This window comes from Sciurus carolinensis, chromosome 6, assembly GCF_902686445.1.
Source record: "Sciurus carolinensis chromosome 6, mSciCar1.2, whole genome shotgun sequence".
Classification (NCBI taxonomy): domain Eukaryota; kingdom Metazoa; phylum Chordata; class Mammalia; order Rodentia; family Sciuridae; genus Sciurus; species Sciurus carolinensis.
In genome coordinates, this window is record NC_062218.1 from 75,464,931 (window position 1) to 75,488,524 (window position 23,594).

Below are 23,594 nucleotides of genomic sequence, written 5' to 3' on the forward strand. Positions count from 1 at the left end.
AAAAAAAAAAAAAATTAAAACAACTACAACAACAATAACAACTTGATTCTCCTTACAACTGGATAGACCAATCTGAAGTTTGTAGTAGTAATAGTACTAGTAGTAGTAATAGTAGTGTGTGGTGTGTGTGCGTGCGTGTAATAATTATGGTTTATTGTATCCTTTTCTATCTGTCCCTTTTCAAAGTCAAACTATTCTGTATACTGAGAGCTGTGAGGGAGAGTAGAAGTTCAAACATCCCTTTTCTTAATTGCCTACAGGTATTCTAACCCTATTTATGGTTGTGGTTATTTCTCTGTATAACATAGTCTAGACATACTGACATTTTCAAAGGCACATGCGAAAGTTCTGCTGAGAGAGCCCACCACATAGCATAGTCCCTTGAAGTGGACTGTTCCTTACCTGTACCCTTAAGGTATTTCCTAGAAGTACACAGCATCTTGTTCCAGGGTCTCCCCAAAGCCCAGGTAGTTTCCTTCATCAGATATTAGCAAGATTTTGCACACAAATGGCTTCCTTGGTATCATAATCCATGGGAGATCTACACAACCTGTACAATGGCATGAATAAGGCTGTTCCCTTGCTTTCCTTCTCTTTTCCCTGCCACTTTCTTTCCAAATTCTCTTTTCTCTTAGTGGTAGGGTCAGGGCAGCCCAATAAATTATTGACTTCTGACAATCCTCCTTCTATAACATGGTCTCAAATCTCTTCCCCAATTCTTTTGGAAGAGAAAGAAAAGATGCAAACTTTCCCTATTCCCAGCTACTTATAGCTGCTTCTTCACTTTGCCTCTTTCCCTTAGAGTGAGGAGGTGGGTAATTACATTATTTTCCTTCCTTCTACCTCCAGTCTGTGGAGTCAATCTGACCCCAGTGGTTGGTACCTGGCTTTAGAAGTTGTGCACTCATTGTCTCTTTGGTCTCAGCTTAGGCCTAATTACAGTTGTAGATGAGCAGAACGTGACCATTCAATACATTGGTTTATAATATCAAACAATGAGAATGTTCACAGCAGGTTGATAGGAGTATCCATGTTGATAATTGTTGGTTTTTTGTTTTTTTTTCCAGATTAAGAATGAGGAACTTGAAGCAAATTTGTTAAAGGTTAGAATTTTAGGTCAAACCAAGCAAGAAGTTAGCCAGGATTTACAAGCGTAGCAGTTGTAAAGGTCAGGTGTGGTGATGCACACCTATAATCCCAGCAACTCAGGAGGATCTTAAATTCGACACCAGTCTCAGCCATTTAGTGAAGCTCTGTCTCTAAACAAACAAATGAGCAAAAAAATTAAAAGAAAAAAAAAAAGGACTGAATCTGTTAGTTAGTGGTAGAGTACCCCTGGGTTCAATTCCCAGGATTGCAAACAAAACAAAACAAAGTGCTAGGCAGGAAAAAAAAAATAGTATTTTATAAAAACAAGGGCCTAGAATAGGGAATAGCTCAGATTTATTGCAAAGAGTCAAGAATAGAGCACATATATTATATAGTACTTAAGAGAACTTTTTGGGACAGGACAGCAACTTCTGCTACAGAAAGCTTCTTGAGGGCTGGGATAATATTCTTATTTATCTTCACATCTCTGAGACATTATATATTATTGGTATTCTATAAATGTGTGTTGAGATAGGGCACCAGTATCAAAAAAGAGATTGATAAATAATTCTTGTTTCTGCATAGAGCAGTAATTGACAAACCATGGCCCTTGGGGCCCTTTCTGGCTGCCTCCTGTTTTTGTGGATACATTTTACTGGCACTCATGTTCATCCGTTTACATGTTGTCTTTGGGTACATTCACATTACAGTGTAAATTGCACATGAGAAGAGTTGTGGTAGAGACTACATGGCCTCTTGGTCTGAAATATTTACTGTGTGGCCCTTTACAGAAAAAAAAAAAAAAAATCCTGATCCTTGGCATAGAGGTTTAAAACTGTTTTTACTTGTGTTTCCTGGTGACTCAGTTAAAGCCTGGCTAATCCAGGTTCTGGAAGTAGAGGTCACTGGGAGCACCTGACTGTTCTGTCAGGAGGATAACAGTAAGCCCTGAGAGCCCAAGCAGGGTGATTGTGAGAGTTTGGGTTGAGCCAAGAGGAAGGTCATCTTGAGTTCAACAAGTAGTCTCTTCCTTCCCTTTCCCAAACTATCATTATTTGCATCTCCCTGACAACACTGGTCACTTTGTCCTTCAGATTTATGTCTTCCTTCTCCTACTTGATGTGGTCTACATGAGGGCAGAGACCATATTTTGCTCATATTCATATCTGAGGTCTACAACTTCTGAATAAACAGGTATGCATTTAAAATATGCATTGCAGCTAGCAGGATTATGGTACTATGGGAAGAAGATAAGCAAGTTGTGGCAGCTCAGAGGCAATAGGCTTTTAAGTATTATTAAGCAAGAGATTAACGAACTGAAAATCCATATGGAGCAGAATGTTTGAGTAAGTAGTAGTACCAAGAGATGACTCTCTGTAAAACACTGTTCAGGAACTCACTCTCATTTTCTGAGGCTTTTTATTTTCAAAAAGTCCAAGAATACTTGTCTTTTTCTTACCAAGGAGCATATTCTCATGCTTAAAGTATTCTTAGTTGTTAAGTGGATTCTCTGATCCCCTTGGATCAGGAAATTATTTTCTTTGTCTCAAAGATTTTGATTTTGGGTTTGACAAAGGGGCCTCCTTCCCACTTTTTTGTCCAGTCACATCAATCATTTCACAAATATTTGACGAACTGTGCAACAGTTTCGATATGAGATGCTCTCGAAAGCTGGAATGCAGGAATATTCAGAGGTAAAATGATTACATTATGAGAATTGTAACCTAATCAGTCTATCCTAGTTTGATGGACAAGCTGTTGGCAACTGTAGGTAGGTAGGGCTTTGTTGAAAGAGGTGGGTCACTGGGAGCATGTTCTAGAAGGGTGCAACTTCCCTCTCCCTTTCTGTTTCTTGACTCTTCCATAAGCCTGTGCTTATGAAGTTTCAGAAGGAAAAGAAAGACTTTACAGGGAATTGGACTACAGGCCACTTGTGTTGTATTCTGGCAAAGAATTTGGCTATATTTTGCCCATGTTCTGAGACTTGTGTGAGGCTAAATTTAAAAACTATGGACTCATCAATCTAGTGGAGGAAATTTCAAGACAGTGCAGCATTCAGTCAGTGGTGTGGATGTTGTTGGCAGCTTTTAGTCAGGTTTACTGTGAAAATTGAAAGCAGTAAACAAGAGCTAAAGGATTTCAGAAACATCAAGTCTGGCTGAAAATTACATATAAAGCTGGGAAGGCATGGGAGGCCAGGCAAAGTGTAGCAGGGTTAGGATCCTTGTGGGCTATCCTGAGAGGGTGATGTGTGAAACTGTAAAGGGAAGTTGACACTGGAATGGAGACCCCAGGAATTTAGAGATGCCAGTAACAATGACAGTCTGTCCAGAAAAGCTCTGGCTAAGGAGAGAGCAAGACTAAAAGAGAGCCGGTATGCATTGAACCTGGCAAGGCCAAAGGGATGGGGCTGCCCAAGTCCTTTGAAGAGCACATCTAGCAGCCAATTCTTTATGTGGAGTTAAGGGCAGAGTTACAGGACCTGTTTGCCCTGCTGGGTTTACGTCTTGTTTTAGTCCTATCCCTTCTTTCTATGCCCCATTCCTACTTTTTTGTAATGGAAATGTATACTCTGTGCCACTATATACTGGACATGTGTAACTTGCTCTTGAATTTTACATAGCCAAGAGTTTGCCTTGAGTCTCAAAGGAGACTTGGGACTTGGACTTTTAAGCAATGCTTTAACTACTACGATGATGGCTCTTGAGTATGAACTAAATGCATTTTGCATTGTGAGATGCACATGAATTTTGGGGAGACAGGGGCAAAATGTTATCGTTTGAATATGAGGTGTCCTCCCAAATCTCCTGTTAATGCAGGAATATTCAGAGGTAAAATTATTAGATTATGAGAGCTGTAACATAATCAGTTCATCCTAGGTTGAATGGACTTACTGCATGATAACTGCAGGGAGGTGGGTAGTGGCTGAAGGAGGTAGGTTACTGGGGACATGCCCTGGAAGGTTTTATCTTTCCTGTGGCCCCTTCCTCTCTCACTCCCTCTGTGCTTCCATGATGCCATGAGGAAAGCAGCTTCCCTCTGCCATGCCATTCCACCAGATGTGCTGCCTCACCTTGGGCCCAGAGCAAGGGAGTCAATGATCCTCTGATACTTTCCCTTTGTTTTTGTCACAGTGATGTAAAAGCTAACTAAAACAACATGTCACTGTATCCCAGGAGGCTCTTTGATAACATGGATTTAAGCTCAGTTTTTTTTCTATTGTGCAGTTCTAAGATGATAAACATTAAAATTTATTGAGAACCTTACTGCAAATTGGTATGCAAGTGGGGAGGTTGTGTGACTAGTTGAATTATTCTCAGATACAGATGGCTCTGAGCTTCTGAGTAAGAAGAGAAAAGAGTCCAGGTCTGTGGCAAGAGCTTGGCAATTCCTATGTTCTTTTCCTGTCTTGGGGCTAGGGCCCAAATAGAAGCCCTTAGCAGACAGATTTGGGCACTCTTTTCTTTTTCCTTTTTGCTTTTATTGGTGCTTTATAGTTGTAGATAATGGATGGGTTCATTTTTATAGAATCATACATGCATAAATCTAATTTACTCCATTTCAGTCCCTGGTGCTACTCCATGCACTTCCCTTCTTCCCTTCTCCTTTCTTTTATTCTACTGGTCTACTTACACTCATTTATATTTTTTAGTTCATGTTTTATAGATATACATAAAGGTGGAATTCACCATAAATGCACACAATATAATTGTGTCAAATTCATTCTGCATTTCCTCCCCTTTCCTGCCCTTTCTTCCTCCCCCTCAATCTAGGTTTGGGCACTCTTGAAGTAATATTCTAATTCTACTTTGGCAGGGGGTGGTAAAAGAGAATAAATATTGCCTAAGTTTGGTCTTACTGCTTTGGTGAATTCTTCTATGTATGTCTAAGCTTATATGTAAAATCCCAAGGATGAGAAATAGCTTTTTCAACAGACTAAAAAGGGTTTTGAGAAGATTTATAAGGTCTATTTAACATGTAAGATTTATTAAATTGAAGTAGGAAGAATTGTATGACATCATTACTTTTCTGATTAGATTAATAAAGCTAGTTACTCCTTCCTGTAATAAACAGTTATTGATTTAATGTCAATTACTACAGGGAAAAAGACTCTACTGGTGCTATATTTAGGCAGAATTGGGAATTATGCTAACTTTGTCTTCAGAACTTTCAGCTTCCCTTTCCCCATCAATCTTTCTCAGTGGCACCTGCACGTTCCATCTCCAGGTGCTCAGTAAACCTCTTCCTTTCTTCTGTTTTCCTTATCAAAGGAAATTTGAAGAATAAAAGTCCTTCTAAACTGTAATTAATGGTTGAGGTTTAAAAAAATATCTGAATGAAAGAAGCCAGTCATATGAAGCTCACCAGCAACAATGTACCAAGCAGAGGGAAAGCCTCCTGCAGAGGCTCTGAGTAGGAATGTTCACTATACTTGAACCAAGGAAAGGTCAGTGTGATGGGAATACTGTGAGATAGGGGGAGAGTGGTACAAGATGAGGCTGGAGATGAAAGAGGGACAGAATCATATAGTGTACATTGGTCCATGTAATGAATTTGAATTTAAGTGCAATGGACATTAATTGAATAAGTTCAGCATTCGATAGCCTGTACTCTACTTTGTCAAATATTAGTGCTAAAAATACCAGCTATATTGTTTTCTGTGATTTTATTTTATTTTTTATTTTTTATTTTGGGTGCTGGGGATCAAACCCAGGGCCTTGTGCTTACGAGGCAAGCACTCTACCGACTAAGCTATCTCCCCAGCCCCGGTGGTTTTATTTTTTAAGGCAGTGATTATCAGTTTTTTGGAGATCCATATACTCTCTCTTACAGCATCTACTATAGTTTGGATCTTGAATGTCCCAAAAGCCCATGTGTTAAAAGGTTTGGTTCCTAGGGTGGTGCCCTTGAGAGGTGGTGGATACTTATGAAGTGGGGCTTGTGGGAGGTCCTTAGGTTATTGTGAGCATGCTCTAAGGGGATTGTGGGACCCCAACCTCTTCTTCTCATTTGCTCCTGGGCTCATGAATAAGCAGTTTTTTTGTTCCTTCATGTGCTGCTACCGTGGTGTGTTGTTTTGCCACAGGCCCAAAGCAATGAGGCCAACAGGTCCTGAATTATAACCTCCACAACTGTGAGCCAAAATAAACCTTTCCTCTTTATAAGTTGATTATCTAGAGATTTCATTATAGTGACAAAAAGATAACTAACAACATTTCTAGCACTCTCTGGGCTAGCATTTTTGCTTGGTATATTCTGCTTTTTGCTTGATTAAACTTTCACCTCAGAAAGAGTGCAAACTTGATAAACTCAGCATTATGCTTTAGAGATTGATGTTTCCCCCACCCACAGTGCCTTACAGGTTCTTCTACTTCTTAAACACTCAGTAATAATTGTTAATGAATCACTTAATTCCCTGAAGTAAATTAGAGGGGTTTACAATCCCTAGTAAGGTGTCATATACAGATTGAATATGTATGCCAAGTCCAGTTGTGGAGAATGTGTTTAATGATGAGACTTAATTTGTTGGTAGACAATGACTTTGTCCGGGCCTTAGTAAGTTAAAGTAATATTTAGTCACAAATAAAGTCCTTTTATATGCTGATAAAACAATTAAAATGTGGGATGAATATGTATTTTAGTAAGAAATTTTAAATAATCAGTAAGAAAAGAGTTTTCTAATGTTATTGTTTTCTGTTTCACATGACTAGGATAAATAATTCACTGTTTTGACCTTGGGTTTTCTTGAAGTTTCATTTCCTGCACAACAGACTTTAGTAAGCATGCCTGTGTGTGTACTTGGTTGTTCTGCTCCAAATTGCACCACAGGCTGTTCTCACTACCTTTTGTAGTGCTATTAAGTGCAGCATTTCCATTCCCAGGCAGTTTCTGCACAAACTCTTTTGCCTGAATAACTTTTACCTTTGATATCCAGTTTTTTGAGTGTTGCAGCTTTTGGGTGAGGCTTTTAGTAACAACCTGTAATAATAATACTAAATTAGTACCCCTGGGAAGCAGTTTGTAACTCATAGTGACTATCTAGTTTTTCCCATTCCAATTAATTAGTAAGGGTACTTATGAGCACTCAATTAGAACTAGAGACCTGGTTCTAATTCTGCTTCTGCCTTTAACTAAGCCACTCGATTTGCTTTTATTTCCATCCTCCAACCCCAATAAAAAGTGGTGAGGTAGTGTTGGACAGCTAGTCTTTAACCGTTATCTAGGTCTGAGACTTTCATGATTCTAAAATGCTGCATTTGCTTTAAAAATCTCTGGTGCAGATGGGGATTTACTCATTGCTGGATGCTATGGTCTACTGGGGCTTTGGGAAGGCTTTACCTCTGAGCTGTTTCCAGTCCTTTTTATTTTGCGACCAGTTCTCCCTGTATTGCTGAGGCTGCCCTGTAACTTGTGATCCTCCTGCCTCAGCCTCCAGAGTTGCTGGGATTGCTGGCTTCACCATTCCCTCAGCAGAGGCTTTTACTTTTAAGCCCGGAGAGAGGGCGGGGGAATCCAACATTAGCTGTTTACCACGAACTAAATGTAAGGTGAGGAATTGAACTTCACACACAATCTCATTAATTTAATCCTTTTAACAGCCATAAGGTAAGAATTAATACTATTTTACATGTAAGGGGACAGATAGCTCATCCCAGCTGTTGACTGAGGTCCCTGCTTATATAAGTGTATGTGGGGGTAGAGCTTTCACTTCTAATATTTCATCAATTTGTGGTCAAATTCTCCTGGGGTGAATACCTTAGGGAGTATTTCAATCAACGCTGAAAGAAAAATTCTTTTAAGAACGGCACAAGATTCAGCAAATAGGTTTTTTTCTTCCGAAAGAAGGGTAGAAATTGCTTACAATGAAGTACCTGGGTAGAGTGCCCAACTGTATCGGTGAATGGTATTGTGCCCAAGGAAACAACTAGAAAGTTTAGCCTAAGGGGACGATTTTGTCATCGCCTACCACGTACTAACGCTGGGATGTGAGGGCAGAGGCAGGACTCGCGCTCCTGCGCCCAGGCAGGTCAGCTTAGGCGCCTCACTGCTGGAAGAGTCCATTAGGGATGGCCAACGCAGGGTGTTCCCGACGCCGGAGCGCGGACTGGGTTGCCCGCTGTGCAGAGGAAAGCGTGTTACTGTGGGCAACCACCCCCACTCCACTGGTCAGGTGAGCGGAGCCCCGGGAACCGCGAGTCCTATTGGAGAAGAGAGAGGATGGAGGAGAGCCGGAGGGGGAGGGGGATGGAGCCCTCCTTCTGACCCCGTAGTGGGGAAAAGAATCAGCCGCCAGAGGAGGCTTGGGGACCAGAGCGAGAGGCTGAGCGAGGGTGTGAGAAAGGAGGACTGGCAGGGCGCGCGCAGATGTTGGTGTCCCCAGGGCAAGGTAGGCTATGACTTGGGGGCTGTGTTCCAAGCATCGCAGTGGCCCAGGGAGGCGCCACAGCATCTGCGGTGCCTCGGGATCGCTGCTGATCGCTGCTGCGGCACCTGTTGCTGGAGGTGGGAGGTGAAGGCGGTGCAGAGGGCGAGCCAGCGCTGGGGTGCGGGGAGCTGGGCGCGTGCTCAGAGCTGCGGGCTGTGGGTTAAGGGGACAGAGCGGAGGGTGTGCACCTCGCTCGCGGCTTTGCAGTGAGCCTTAGATTTCTATCCACCCGCCCCTTTTAGAGCTGCCTAATCTCAAAGGTGAGAAGTGAATGAGCAGAGTGAAAAGTTTTTTTTCTTCCCTTTCTGCTTGTTTGATACTCGAACTCTAGCTTTAAAGTCTGCATGGAAAATAACCGGTCAAGAACGGCACGCCATAGGTAATAATTGATAACTGGAAGGTTGAGATAGAGTCTTGTTAATGTTCCAAAATAACCACTGCGTTGGAGAATATCAGTGAGATATATTGATATCAGGGAATTTGGAATTCGCCTGGAATTGTAAAAATATACTTGTTCATTTTAAATGTCTTAAACTATCTTGAAATTGATTTTTTTCATAAAACTAAAATTAAGAAATTATGACAGCATTCATCAGGGGAAAAACTGCTTTTAAGTTTCAGTAGAAACTTGAATGAAAGTTTTGTTAAACTTTTCTCATCTCACAAAATCCATAGCTTTTAAAAATGTATGTAGTGTGTTTATAAGTATGCAGCACTCTTTTAGAAATTGTCATCAAATTTTAAAGATCCATAATTACTAAGAATTAGGATAAAGCTCAAAAATATACCTTAACTAATATAGCATTATTAAGATTCTTGCTAAAGTTTTGATTACCTTAAATTACCGAAGAGCTTTTTCCTTTCTTTGTGTGTCATGTTATCAAATGAACTAGATCAAACAAACAAAGACATTAAATAAAAAAGATGTTCCAGTTAGAACACAAATGAATATCAGCAATTTATTTTTGGGTAATTTCCTAGGCTAAGTGGCAATTTCTTAAATTTATTTTATTCCAGATAAAAGTAGGCTATAGGGAGTTTCCAAATGTACTCTGAAATGTGTTATAGTAAAATAAACAAAGTATGTGTTATTAGTTACTTCTTGGCTCTGTCATAACTTACAGTGATTTTGTACATTCAACCATCTATCTGGGCCTTAGTATGTTTATTTATAAAATAAAAGGATTGGGCTAGCTATGTGATTGCAAACACTTATTTCAGCTAAACACAAACAAATGGCTCAAAATTGTAACTTTTAAAAGAAGTAAACAAAACACATCCACTAAACCTGAAGTATGACTGAATATTCTTATTTCCATGATGGATGAAATGAGGTCACCCCTTTTTGAATGCCTACTAACTAAGGAATTCTGAGAAACCCTTTAATATTGGTTATTGTAGTTAACACATCACCATCATAAGTTGAATAGTATTGTCTCAAAGTACAGATAAAGACACTGAAATGTGTAAAGTTTAGTATTCTTGCCCTAAATCCCCAGATAGATCAAAGGTCTTTCCTGAGTGTACTTAGTACCTACTCTATACTGAATGTGAGCAATAAAAACTGAAACTGCCTATAAACTGAAGTAATCTTAGAATATGAGTCTAGAATGAGGTAAAGTTAAATTATATAACAATACTGAGTTTTGATATGCTCAGATATAGAACTTATGTGTTAAATGTACAACATTTTAATAATATTTATAGCTTCATGCTGCACATATGTTTATTAAATTGAATGACAATTGTATTCATTGTCAGACAGTGATAATATAGCTATATTTGGAACACAGATATTTTTCTAGTAATAAAAATGACTAGTAGAAATAATGTGGGAGGAATTAAGCTTATATTAAAGCCAAAGTATGCCAGCTGTCTTTCTACTTGGAGGTGCCCAAGCTCGAGACAATGAATGATGCTATACTTATAGGAGAAGGGTATTCAGAGCAGAGTTAGCTGTGACTAAAGTCTTTGTTCATTTTCCCATGATGAATGGTAATGGTATGCTGCATTTATTAAGTATACACTATACTCAGGAATCGTACTAAGTACTTTAATTAGATTAATTTTATATTCAATAATGAATTAAATAGTATCCTGATTTGCAGAAGAAGAAATTAAGGCAGAAATATCTATGCCTTAGGAGGACCTAGAAAGAAAATACTTTGTGTATTAGGTTAAGTGTGTGATACTTCACTGTTCAGAAATTCATAGGCCGTGAACACAATGAGTTCCAAAAGCACTGGGACAAAGTCTTGAAGCCACACTAGACCAGACCCTTTATTTTGCATTTGAGGAAACTGAGGCCTAGAAAAGTTGAGACTCATTTAAATTAACCTGTTCTATTTTCCCAATTATGACTTGAGTCATGTGTTCATTCTCATAAACTACTAAGTATCTTAACTAATAAACTTGGTTATTCATTGTTTGATTTACTGTCACTCCATCAGATGCCACTTCATGCCCGTTCTTAGATTGATACCCTTTTTTTGTTGAAAATTTCAGGGTTGCACCAATTAGAATGCAAAATCCTTGAGGACAGTGACTGAATTGTATATTTCTCTAGTATCTGTAGGGTTTAGCAAAGTGGTTAATCTACTGAATAAGTGCCCATGTTATCTATTTGCTTGTGACAACTCATTATTATGCAGCATGTACAAATTCTACACAGTGGAAACACTGTGAAATCACCTATTTTATTTTTATTTTTATTTTTTGGCATATAGAGGGCACCTAAACAATTTGCAGGTGATCCAAAGTGTATTTGGGCTCCACAGATGATTGTTTTGTGTGGTTAAAAAAGTGTGTTGCCATGGAGAGATTTGGATGAGTGAGTCCCTGATTTTGTGGGAAAAATCACACAGTTAAGCTTCACACACATTTTAGTTTACCTCTCTCTCTTTCTCTCCCTGTGTTTTTTGACTTGGAAGTAACATTATTTTTCAAAGTTATGTGGAAAATTCAAACAGGTATTGGAATAAGGAAAAATTATAGAAACCCCTCTTTTGGAGAACATCTAGCCAGGGAGTTATCTTTCTTCTCTTAACTCCTGTCAATTTAGTGTTCTGTCACTCCCAAGCAGTTCTGACTTTATGTAAATAAATATATTTGTTGAGAAATGAACATGAACACACTACTAATAATCCATACTCTTTCTACTCCATGCAGAAGGGAGTACTAGTGAAAGGTGATTTCCCCATGTCCTCACATGCCTCCTTTATTCCTTTCATGAGGCTGAACCAGGAGGCTGGACCAGGAGTATGGGAGACTTCTTTATATACATGGATGGTTCCCCAGTACTCCAGAAGTCAGGCCACATAGGAAGCCACAGCATCCCAGCACTGTTGCAGATAAAGTGGCGGAGGAGGAGGAGGGTGGAGCTGGGACACACAAGGCTGCCATAGTACAAAGGCTGTGTTTTCTGATTCCACTGTGACACACTATACACTTTAAAATGTACCAGACCAATCCCTCCCCCAGTCGCTGGGCAGGTGGTCATGGGGCCCTTTCTGGTGCATTCAGGCATAAGTCTGGCTATACCTCAGAGTGAAGGCAGGATGCAGACAGGGTTTTCTCTCTCATTTATTTAATGTTCTGGAAACCTAGAATGAACCCCATTCATACAAAGGGGAAACTTTGTTGGAGTAATTGTCCATAAATGAGTTTTGAAGTAATTCTCATAAAATTCTTAGGTATAAAGGGAGACTGTGAGTCTCTTTGAGACAGGCAGTGACAGTTCTGTGTGTGAATATAAGTACACTGAAAACAAATGTTTTAAAGATAATGTTATTTAGTTATTTTAATTTCATAAATTTATTTGTTATTTAAAACTCCCCTTCCTTAGGCACATTTTCTCTTCTCTCGGGTTTATGTAGTATATATTTGAGCATAGTGTTCTTTCGTGCTTTATTAGGGGCTTAACATGGCTTTAATCCAACCATCTGTTCCCATCTTGGCACATCAGCATATCGGAGTTGCTGGTAAGGACTAAATAAATTTCCCACATTTTAAGGTTAGGGAAAGAGCTACCTTTATGAATAGATTTCACATGATTCTCAGCAAGACAATGGTGCAGAAGTGGAGTAAAAATGCATTTCATTCTCTGAAGCACAAGGTCCCCTGTCTGTCTTTAGTTGTGCTGAAAGGCAATTAGCATTTCAACTAGCCAATTTGGTTACATGCAAGGAAGTACTTGGGTTTATAATTTGCTGCTTTCTGTCTGAGGCTGTTGAGTGCTAGCTCTTACATAATCCTCTCCAAGTAGCCTTCTCTCCAGCATAGTTATTGTTGCTGGTCTTAAATAACTAATCAACAGAGAGTTTTCCTTGTGTTCAGCTGTAGGGTGCCATAGGACAAGGAAAATGAAATGCCAAGCTAATAAAGGGATGATTGTAATTATAAATAGTCACTATTGAAATGTGGCACAGGTTGAAAGATATAAAATAGCTTCAAATAAAATGCAGCACCAAAAAGACATTGTGTGGCACCGTTAGTAGTTTATTTCTGCATGCAATATGCACAATAAACAGAGGGTATATATACTGGCATTAATTGAGCTAAGATGATTCAAAATTAACAATGAAGAAGCAGTTCTTAATTACTTACGTTGACTTTATTTGTTATGCAAGAGGGAATGCTTTAGGGGAATATGAGTCACAGAAAAAAAATTTAAGTGTTATAACAAGTGACATTTTTTGGAAGTAATTCAAGGTTTTGTATTTGTGTGCTAATGGAAAATAAGATTTTGTTACCTTATTTAGTCATGATTTTGATAATTAGATAATAGTAGCATACTTCCTGTATATTCGCATATGTCTCATATGTCTCTGAACTACTGTATGTTATGATAATCCTTTTGTTAGAATAACTGGAATTATATTAGCCTTTAATCCATGTCATAGGGCAGCCAATTCAATTTAGCTCATCTTTTAATGCAGCACTGTTTTTGCATAGCTGTACTTATATAATTATTTGAAAGTAAAATAATACATTTTTTATTATTCAGATAATGTTGGACTGAATGAAGGAATTATTGAAGTATTAGATAAAGCTTTTCAGATGATCAATACAATTTTCATAATGTGAAAGAATTGCATTGTCTTCTGTATTTTCCATCCGTGATTATAAAAGGAAAGCCCTATCTGCGGCTACAGTTATAGTCATTAGTTTATTATTCAGTTCAATTCAATGGTGTTGATAAGCAGGAATGAAATGAAGACAGTTCAGGGATCCTCTGCTAACTAGTCAGCCAAGTTTGGAAGGCGTTCTGGAAAAAGAGGAACTTGTTCTGGAAAAAGAGGAACTTGATCTGGAATGATATGGAGAGAAAGCAGAGAGGGTCTTAAAGAAGGGCCTTAGGAGTGGTTTAGACCAAAGGTATATAGGCAAGAATGATTCAAGTATCTTGTCTTCTGACTGAAATGTTGAAGGAAAAGAGAGCTGGAAATGCAATTTCTCTTTGAAAAATTGAAATATAATTCACAGTATGTGATCTTTTGTGCCTACCTTTTTTTACTTATAAAATGGTTTTAAGATTCACCCATGTTGTACCATGTATTAGTACTTAAATTTTTATTGCCAAATAGTATTCAGTGTATGAGAATTCCTTTCTTTTTTCCATTTATCAATTGATGGATATTTGGGTTATATTTACTTTTTGACAATTAGGAATAATGCTACTGTGGACATATGTACAAGTTTCGGTCTATCCACATTTTCAGTTTTCACGGTTATCTATGGAGGAGTGGAATTGCTAAATCACATGGTCTTCCTGTGTTTTGCTTTTTGACAAATTGATAGTGGTTTTCCACAGTGTGGTTGCCTTTTCACATTTGGACTACCAAATGTGTTTCAGTGTTTCAGGTTTTCACATACTTGTAAACACTTGTTGTCTGCCTTTTTAATTCTACCCATTTTAGTAGGTATGAAGTGGGATCTCATTGTGGTTTTGATTGTGATACTAAGCATTTTTTTTTTCTTATTTGCTTCTGTGTATTTTCTTTGGAGAGATGTCTTTTCTAGTCCTTTGCCCATTTTAAAGTTGGGTTATTTGACTTTTTATTGAGTTATGGGAATTCTTTATATGTACTAGATATGAATCACTTTTCAGATCTATCATTTGCAAATATTTTCTTTAATTTTGCAAGTGAGATTACATTTTTACTTTTATAATAGTGTGATATTTTCTTAGAAACAAAAAAAGAAATTATGGTAAAATCAATTTAATTTTTCTTTGGGATGCTTGTGCTTTTGATGTCGTGTTTAATAAACATTGCCTAATCCAAACCCATTGAGATCTGTAGCTGTACATTACATTTTATAGTTTTATCTCTCACATTTAATGCCCACTTATTTTTGTGTTAATTTTTTATATGGTTTTTTATATGATTTGAATAAGGAGATCCAACTTCCTTAATTACATATGTATATCCAGTTGAAGAATTTATTCTTTCCTCATGATGGCTTACACCATTATCAAAAATCACTTGACCAGGGATGGGGTCGTAGCTCAGTGTTAGAGCACTTAGTTAGCATATGTGAGGCACTGGGTTCGAACCTTAGCATCACATAAAAATAAATTAATAAAATAAATAAAATAAATAAATAAATAAATAAATTAATAAAATAAAGCTATTGTGTCCATCTACAACTAAAAATATTTTAAAAAATTGATTGACCATTATCTCTAGAATCTCAATTCTTTGTCACTGATCTATTTGTCTATCTTCCTGCCAGTGCTTCATAGTCTTGATTACTGCAGTTTTGTAGTGATCCTTGAAATCAGGAAGTATGAGCCCTCCAACGTTATTGAAAGGTTGTTTTGTCTGTCTTGGATCCCTTGCATTTCCATAAGCATTTAGGAACAGTTGGTCAGTTTCTAGAAAGTTCCAGTTGGGATTCCCACAGGAACTGCATTACATTTTTTTTTTTTTAATAATACAGACTGCATTTTGATTCACTGTACACAAATGGGGTTACAACTTTTAGTTTCTATGGTTGTGCATGATGTAAATTAATACCATTCGTGTAATCATACATGTACATAGGGTAATGATGTCTGTCTCATTCCATCTTTCATAGCCCTGCCTCCTCCCTCTATGTAATCTAAAATTCCTTCATTCTTCTCTTACCCCCTCACCTCCATTATGTATCATCTTCTATATATCAGGGAGAACATTTGACCTTTGGATTTTTGGGATTGGCTTATTTCACTTAGCATGATGTTCTCCAGTTCCATCCATTTATCTGCAAATGTCATAATATTATTATTCTTTATGGTTGAATAATATTCCATTGTGTATATATACCACAGTTTCTTTATCCATTCATCTGTTGAAGGGCATCTAGGTTGGGTCCATTTCAAGTTTTCTTAGGATTCTCCACAGTGCTTTCCAGAGTGGCTGCACCAATTTGCAACTCCACCAGCAATGTAAAAGTGTGCCTTTTTCCCCACATTCATGCCAACATCTATTATTGTTTGTGTTCTTGGTAATAGCAGTTTTAATTGTACTAAGATGAAATCCTAGAATTGTTTTAATTTGCATTTCTCTATTTACTAGAGATTGTTGAACACTTTTTCATATATTTATTAATCACCTGTATATCTTCTTCTGTAAAGTGTCTGTCCAGTTCCTTAGCCCATTTATTGATTGGGTTTGCATTACATTTTTTAATAGATCAATTTGAAAAGCATTGGCTTCTTAGAACTATTAAATCTTTCAATTCATGAGCACGAGATATCTTTACATTTAGTTTAATATCTCTTAATGATGTTTTGTAGTTATTAAGTGCACAATTCTTACACATCTTTGGTTAAATTTCCTTTAAGCATTTTTATTCTTGTCTTCTACAAATAGAGATAGGTATGTCCTTTCTAACCTGGATCTATCTCTCTCTCTCCCTCTCTCTCTCTCTCTTTTGATTTTGCTCACCTAATTTTTCTGTCTATAGTTTGTAGGACCATGTTGAATAGTAGTGATAACAATGGACATTCTTATCTTATTCCTGATCTTAGAAAGAGACTTTTGATTTTTAAACTAAATGATGCTAGCTGTAAATACACTTTCTTTATCAGATTGAGGAATTACCCCTTTATTCCTAGTTTGTGAGTGTTCTTTTCATAAAAAAGTGTTTGATTGCTTCTTAAGCATCTATTTGAAATGTTCATTTTTTTCATATTAATGTAGTACATTGCATTAATTGATTTTTGTATGTTGAATCAGTGTTGCATTCCTGGGATAGATCTTAGTCATGTTGTATGACTTTTTTATATGTTACTGAATTTGGTTTGGTTTGTTAGTATTTTACTAAGAATTTTTGCATTAACATTTGTAAGAGTTCTTTTTTTTTTTGTAATATCTTTGGTTTTGTTTATCAGGGTAAAACTAGCCTCATAAAATTATTTGGGAAGTGTTCTTTCTAAGTTTGTGGGAAACTGATGTTAAGGCTTCCTTAAATGGTAGAATCCACCAATTAAGTCATCGGATCTGGTCCTGGGTTTTTTCATCATGGAGATTTTTTTGGTTATCAATTCAATCTATTTAATTGTTATGGGTTTATTCAGATTTTCATTCCTCCTCCTCCACTTCCTCCTCTTCTTCTTCTCTTTCTTTTTTGGTATTGGGAATTGAACCTAGAGGTGCTTTACCACTGAATTACATTCCCAGCCCTTTTCATTTTTATTTTGATACAGGGTCTCCCTAAGTTGCTGAGGCTGCCTTTGAACTTGTGGTCTTCCTGCTTTAGCCTTCTGAGTCCCTGGGATTGCAGGCATGTATGACATCAGTTTGGGATGTTTATATCTTTTGAGAGATTGGTCCACTTCTATGTTATTTTTGTTGGTAAACAATTATTCATTGTACTCTTTTATATTTAACTTTAATTTTATACAGTTGGTAGTAATGACCCCTCTTGAATTTGTCATTATATAAATTTGCATCTTCTCCCTTTCCCTTCTTAGGCAGGTTAGCTAAATGTTTGGCAACTTTGTTGATCTTTTCAAATAACTAATTTTCAATTTTGTTGATTTTCTCTTATTTATTCTCTACTTCATTTAATTTCACATTAATCTTTGTTATAGTATTTTGTCTGCTTGATTTGGGTTTACTCTATTTTCTTAAGGAGGAAAATTAGGTTGTTTATTTGAAATCTATTTTTTTTTTAATATATTTACACCTATTTGTTTTCCTCCAAGTACTACTTTAGCAGTAGCCAGCAAGTTTTGGCATGTTGAGTTTTCGTTTTCATTTGTCTCAAAACTATTTTATGATTTACTTCTTTAATTCTTTGGTCCCTTAGGAGAATGCTGTTAATTTCCATATAATTGTAAATTACCTAAATTTCTGTTATTCGTTTCTGATTTCATTCTCCTGTGGTTAAAGAGTGCTTTGTAGGACTGGGTTTGTGGCTTAGTGGTAGAGCACTTGCCTTGCATGTGTGAGGCACTGGGTTTGATCCTCACCTCAACATAAAATTAATAAATAGAACAAAGGTATTGTGTACATCTAAAACTAAAAAAAATTTAAAAAGAGTAATTTGTATAATTAAAGTCTAGTAACTGTATCAAGAGTTAAGCTGAACATGTGGTCTCAGTTACTCAGGAGGCTGAGGCAGGAGGTTCACATGAGCTTGGGATAGCCTGGGAGACATAGGGAGACACTGTCTCTTTAGAAAAAAATGTTGAGGTATGTTTTATGACTTTATATAAGACCTACCCTGAAGAGTGCTGACATGTTAAATATCCTACTGTTATGGGGTGATGTATCTGTAGACGTCTTTTAAATCTAGTTCATTCATAGCATTGTCTAACTCTCTTGTGTGTGTGCGCGTGCACACATTTCTTCGTTTTGTTATTTTATCCATTATTGAACATGGGTTACTGAAGTATCTATTATTGTTCAAATATTTGTTTTTACCTTCAGTTTGATCAGTTTTTAACTCATGTATTTTGGAATTCTCTCTTGTGGGTGCTGATATTTACGATCACTATGTCTTTGTGATGGATTGATCCTTCTATCATTTCAAAATGTCCTTCTTGTTTCCAGTACTATTTTCTTCCATAAGTTTATTTTGTCTAATATCAGTTTAGTGACTTTTTTGTATGATTACTATTTGCATGCTTTTCCATTTTTTACTTTCAACTTATTTGTAACTTTGAATTTAAAGTGCATCACTTATAAAGAGCATCTAGTTGAGTCATTTGAAAAAAATCCATTGTGCTAACCTCTGGTTTTTTAAAAAAAATTTAAAATTTGTTCTAATTAGTTGTACATGACAGTAGAATGCCTTTATACATTTTGATAAATCATACATAAATGGAGTATCATTTCTCATTTTTCTGATTGTACATATTATAGGATCACATTGGTCATGTAGTTGTATGTGTACATGAGGTAACAATGTCAGTTTCATCCTATTATCCTTCCTATCCCCATACTCCCACCTCTGATTTTTTAACTGGAGAGATTAATCCATTCATATTTAATGTAATTATCTATAAGGTAGAATTGATGTTTGCCATTTTTCTGTATTTTTACATGTTTATGATTTTTCCCTCATCTGTTCCTTTCTTATTGCCTTGTGTTATTTTAAATAGATATTTTCTAATAAGTTATTTTAATTTCATGGTTGCTTCCTTTATTATATTCTTTTCATTCATTGTCTTATTGGTTGCCTTAGGTATTACAATTAATATTGGAATACAGCAATCTAATTCACATTAATATCAACTTAATTTCAGTATGAAAAAGCTTTGCTTCTTTACCGTTCCATCCCTGCCCCTTACATACAAATTACATCCTCATTCATTATGTGCTCTTCAACATGGGCTTATGCTTACTGTCTTAGGTAGTTGTTCCTTAAATCAGGACAAAAAAACAGTTGTAACAAAACTAATGTTATACTGTGTTTCATTTTATTTTAGTTTTTGATACCAGGGATTGAATTTAGGGGCTGCTGAGCCACATCCCCAGGCCCTTTTTTTTAAAGTTTATATTTTGAGACAGGGTCTCACTAAATTGCCGAGGCTGGCCTTGATCTTGTGATCCTTCTTGGAGGAGCCCAGCCTTCCTTGTTGCTGGGATTACAGGTGTGAGCCACTGCATCTGATTTATGTTGTATTTTATATTTAGCCATCTGGTGTTTTTTATTTTTCATGTGGACTAAGGTTACTCTTATTTCACCTTGAGAAACTTCCCTTATTATTTATTGAAAGTAAGGTTGTGAGAAACAGATTCTCTTAGTTTTTGTTTATTTGAGAATATATAAATTTCATCTTCAAGTTTGAATGATAGTTTTGCTGGCTTCTTAGTTGGTAGTTTTTTTTTTTTTTTTTTTCAGCACATTGAATATATCAACCCAATTGCTTTCTCACTTACTTGTTTTCTCATAAGGAAGCAGACATTAATCAGGATCACTTTTATGTGATAATTTGCTTCAACCTTGCTTCTTTTAAAATTCTGTTTCTTGCTTTTGACACTTTGACTATTATGTGTGTCTAGATCAGTATCTCTTTAAATTTATCTTACCTGGAGTTTGTTCAGCTTTTCAGACATGTGGATTTTTTTTTTTTTTTTTCCCATCAAATTTGTGAAACTTTCACTTGTTATTCACTTGTTATTTCTTCAAATATTCCTTCAAATACATTCTCTTTACTTCTGGAGCTTCCATTATGCATGTATTGGTATTTGATGGTGTCCCAGGTGACTCTGAGGCTCTGTTCTTTTTTCTTACTTCATCTTTTGTACTTTAGACTAGTTTCACTTATTTTAAAGTTCACTTACTCCTTCTGCCTACTCAAATCAACCCTTGAGGCCTTTGTAATTAATTAATACAGTTATTGCATGTCCAGAATTTGTTTTTTATAATTTTTTAATATTTTTACGATAGTCTCCATTTGGGGAGAAATTTTTTTTTTTAGTTTTATACACATGATTTCCCTTGGTCTTTGAAAATATTTAAAACAACTAAATATATTTAAAACAACTAACTAGCATAAACTCCTTGTCCGGTAAGTCTAACATCTTGGCTGTTCCCCAGGAACAGTTTCTCTTTGTCACTGTTAATCCCCTGTGTACTGGCTGTGCTTTTCATGTTTCTTTGCATGTCTTTGCATGTCTTGTACTTTTTGTTATTGTTGTTAAAAATTGATCTTTTTAAGTAATGTAATCTGTTGCTTTAGAAATCAGATTCTCTTTCCCAGGATTGATTGCTGTACTGCTTTTGTTATTGTTTGTTTAGTGAATTTTCTAAAGTAATTTAAAAATTATACATTTTTTCTTACGGATGGCCACTGTAATTTCTCCTTGGTTAGCTTAGTGATCAACTTATGATTGGACAAAGGTTTTCTTAAATCCTGGGAGCCAGTATGTCTCCCAGATTTTGCCAAGGAGCTCCATGTGCATGTTGGAACACGCATTTAGTCAGGAAGTGGGAGGAGGCAAGGCAGTTTATCCTGAACTCATTCCTCTGTCCTGCTATGGTAGGCAACTTTAACTCAACAATTAATCAATACCTTTTTTATGGTTTGTATATGGGGTGTCCCATCAAAGCTCATGTGTGAGGTAATGCAAGAAGGCTTAGAGGTGAAATGATTGGATTATGAGAGCCTTAACCTAATCAATGATTTAATCCCATGAAAGGGATTAATTTAGTGGTAACTGAAGGTGGATAAGGTGTGGCTGAAGGAGGTGGGTTCCTGGGGGTGTGCATTTGGGGCATATATTTTTAATCTGGACATTGGAGTCTCTTTCTGCTTCTTGGTGAGATGTCTTGAGCTGCTTTCCTCCACCACATCCTTCTGCCATGATAGTCTGCCTCACTTGGAGCCCTGAGGAATGGAGCAGACTAGACTGATACCCCCAAATAAACTTCTCCTCAAAGTTGTTCTTTTCAGGTCTTTTGGTGACAGCAGTGAAAAAGCTGACTAAAACTTCTCTCTTGCTGTCTTCCCAAACAGAAATCAAACTTCCCAAAGAGTTTTGCTAAAGCCTTTTCTACCACACTTAAAGTGATGCAAATACACAGGAGATGGACAAAGGATATGCAAAACACTTCCACAATTCTCCCAATATAAACTTCTCTTCAGAAAATCCTCTCTTGTTCTTTACCTTTTTGAATTTTTTTTATATATCTGATATAGGTGAGAGAATTTTTATATACTCAGTGTGAGGGAATTCAAGTCAACAAAATTACCTAACAACAACAAACCAAGTTCTTCAGTATTCAAAGTCCACTGTCTTACAAAACTATTTTTATTAATTTTAAGATGAATTCACTTATCTTATATATCTTAGTATAAATAATCGCCATAAGTCTGTATGAGACTTTTTTAAAAATATTTTTTAGTTATTGATGGATCTTTATTTAATTTGTTTATTTATTATGGTACTGAGAATCCAACCCAGTGCCTCTGAGCCCATGTATGAGACTTTTTGATTGGGCATGTTAAATTGAAATATATATATATATATTTTGGTACTGGAGATTTAACCAAAGGCACTTTACACTGAGCCATATCCCCAGCCCTTTTTTATTTTTTAATTTTGAGACAGGTCTTACTAAGTTGTTGAGGGCCTTGCTGTGTTGTTGAGTCTGGTCTTGAACTTGTGATCATCCTGTGTCAGCCTCTTGAGCCACTGGGATTACAGGCATGAACCACTATGTCCACCTGAAAAATATTTTTAAGCCCTCGGCCAGAAATTCACTTTTTTGAACATTTGTTCCCCGAATCATAAGCAATTGGAAATAATCTTTGAATATAAATGCAAAGCAATTCAATTCCTATGTGACAGTTTTATATCATATTTAAGTACTTGCTTTATATAAAGGCAGAAAACTGAGAATTGTTCATGTGTTAGATGACTAGAGTGCATTAGCATTTATAACTCAGTAGTATGCTTATTAGTTGAGACCTTAGAATAATATATGATTAATAGACTTCCTAGAACCTGTTTTTAGTGAATTTTACTTCATTCCCACTATATTTCTCACTGTTCACAAGTGATATCTTGTTGGGGGTTGGCACTGAATTCATTCATTGTTTACTGGAGCATTCTAGCATGGGCTCGTAAAACATGTTGAGCTGTGCTTTCACCTTTCACATTTTATTATAGTTACTGACCTCAAAATTTATTTCTATTTTTGGGATAATTTTTAGAGATGTTTAAAAATCCTTATGATTTCCTGGCAGCATCCATTTAGAAATCCTATTCCTAATCATCTAGCCTCCTAACACTTCTCCCCTCCTTCCTGAAGCTCTCTTATTTTTTTAATAATGGGAATTGAATCCAGAGGCACTTTACCACTGAGCTACACATCCTCACCCCTTTTTATTTTTTATTTTGAGACAGGATTTCACTAAGTAGCTTAGGACTTCTCTAAGTTGCTGAGGCTGGCCTTGAACTGGTGATCCTGCTGCCCCAGGCCCACTTTTTTCAGCAAAGGAGATGAACATAACCTTTATCCAACCACGGATAGAATTAGGGCTTTATACTTGCCTTCTTTCATTGCTTTGCTCTATTAAAATGTCACAGTAGCCACAAATAACATTTACACTTAAAGTTACTTACTTACAAATAGCAATAACCGTGAGTTTGAAATTGAATTGGTCTTAATACACAGTAAAGCATTAGTTATAGAGACTCTGCTATTTATCGTTGGAAATAACAGATTGTTCTACCAGTAAGAGACTGAGTTTGGTGATGGAGCAAAGAGAATAAAATGCACTTTTCATTTAATGATATTCTTAACATGACAGGTGGTATATATATGGTGACTTTCCAAATTATCTTCTCTGTATGAGACTATTAGCAAGATTCCTTTGTTAATAAAGGATATTAATTTAGACAAGTTAAGAGCATAGATCTGGTTCTTGATAGTATGAATTATACTTGACTTTGCATTTCCAAGGCCTGATCTTGACAAATACATTTAATCTCGGTGCATCTCAGGTTTCTCATCTGAAAATGGGCACGCTCATAGCCCATTTGGTTACTTTGAGGATTAAATGAGTTGGAGTTGTATGTAGCCCTAAACCAGTTAGCTGCAATTAGCTTTTACTGTCACACATAAAAGTCCAAAT

The 23,594-nt window shown here is 36.6% G+C and overlaps 1 protein-coding gene across 1 annotated transcript in view; it reads left to right on the forward strand.

The window, feature by feature from the left end:
• Window positions 1–8,377: 8,377 nt before the first annotated feature.
• Adgrv1 (adhesion G protein-coupled receptor V1) overlaps window positions 8,378–23,594 on the forward strand; it is a 583,921-nt gene continuing 568,704 nt past the window's right edge. The window contains exon 1 of the mRNA XM_047556631.1: window positions 8,378–8,476. Within this exon, the coding sequence (XP_047412587.1) occupies window positions 8,455–8,476 (22 nt within the window). The 5' untranslated portion in view covers window positions 8,378–8,454. The remainder of the gene's footprint in view (window positions 8,477–23,594) is intronic.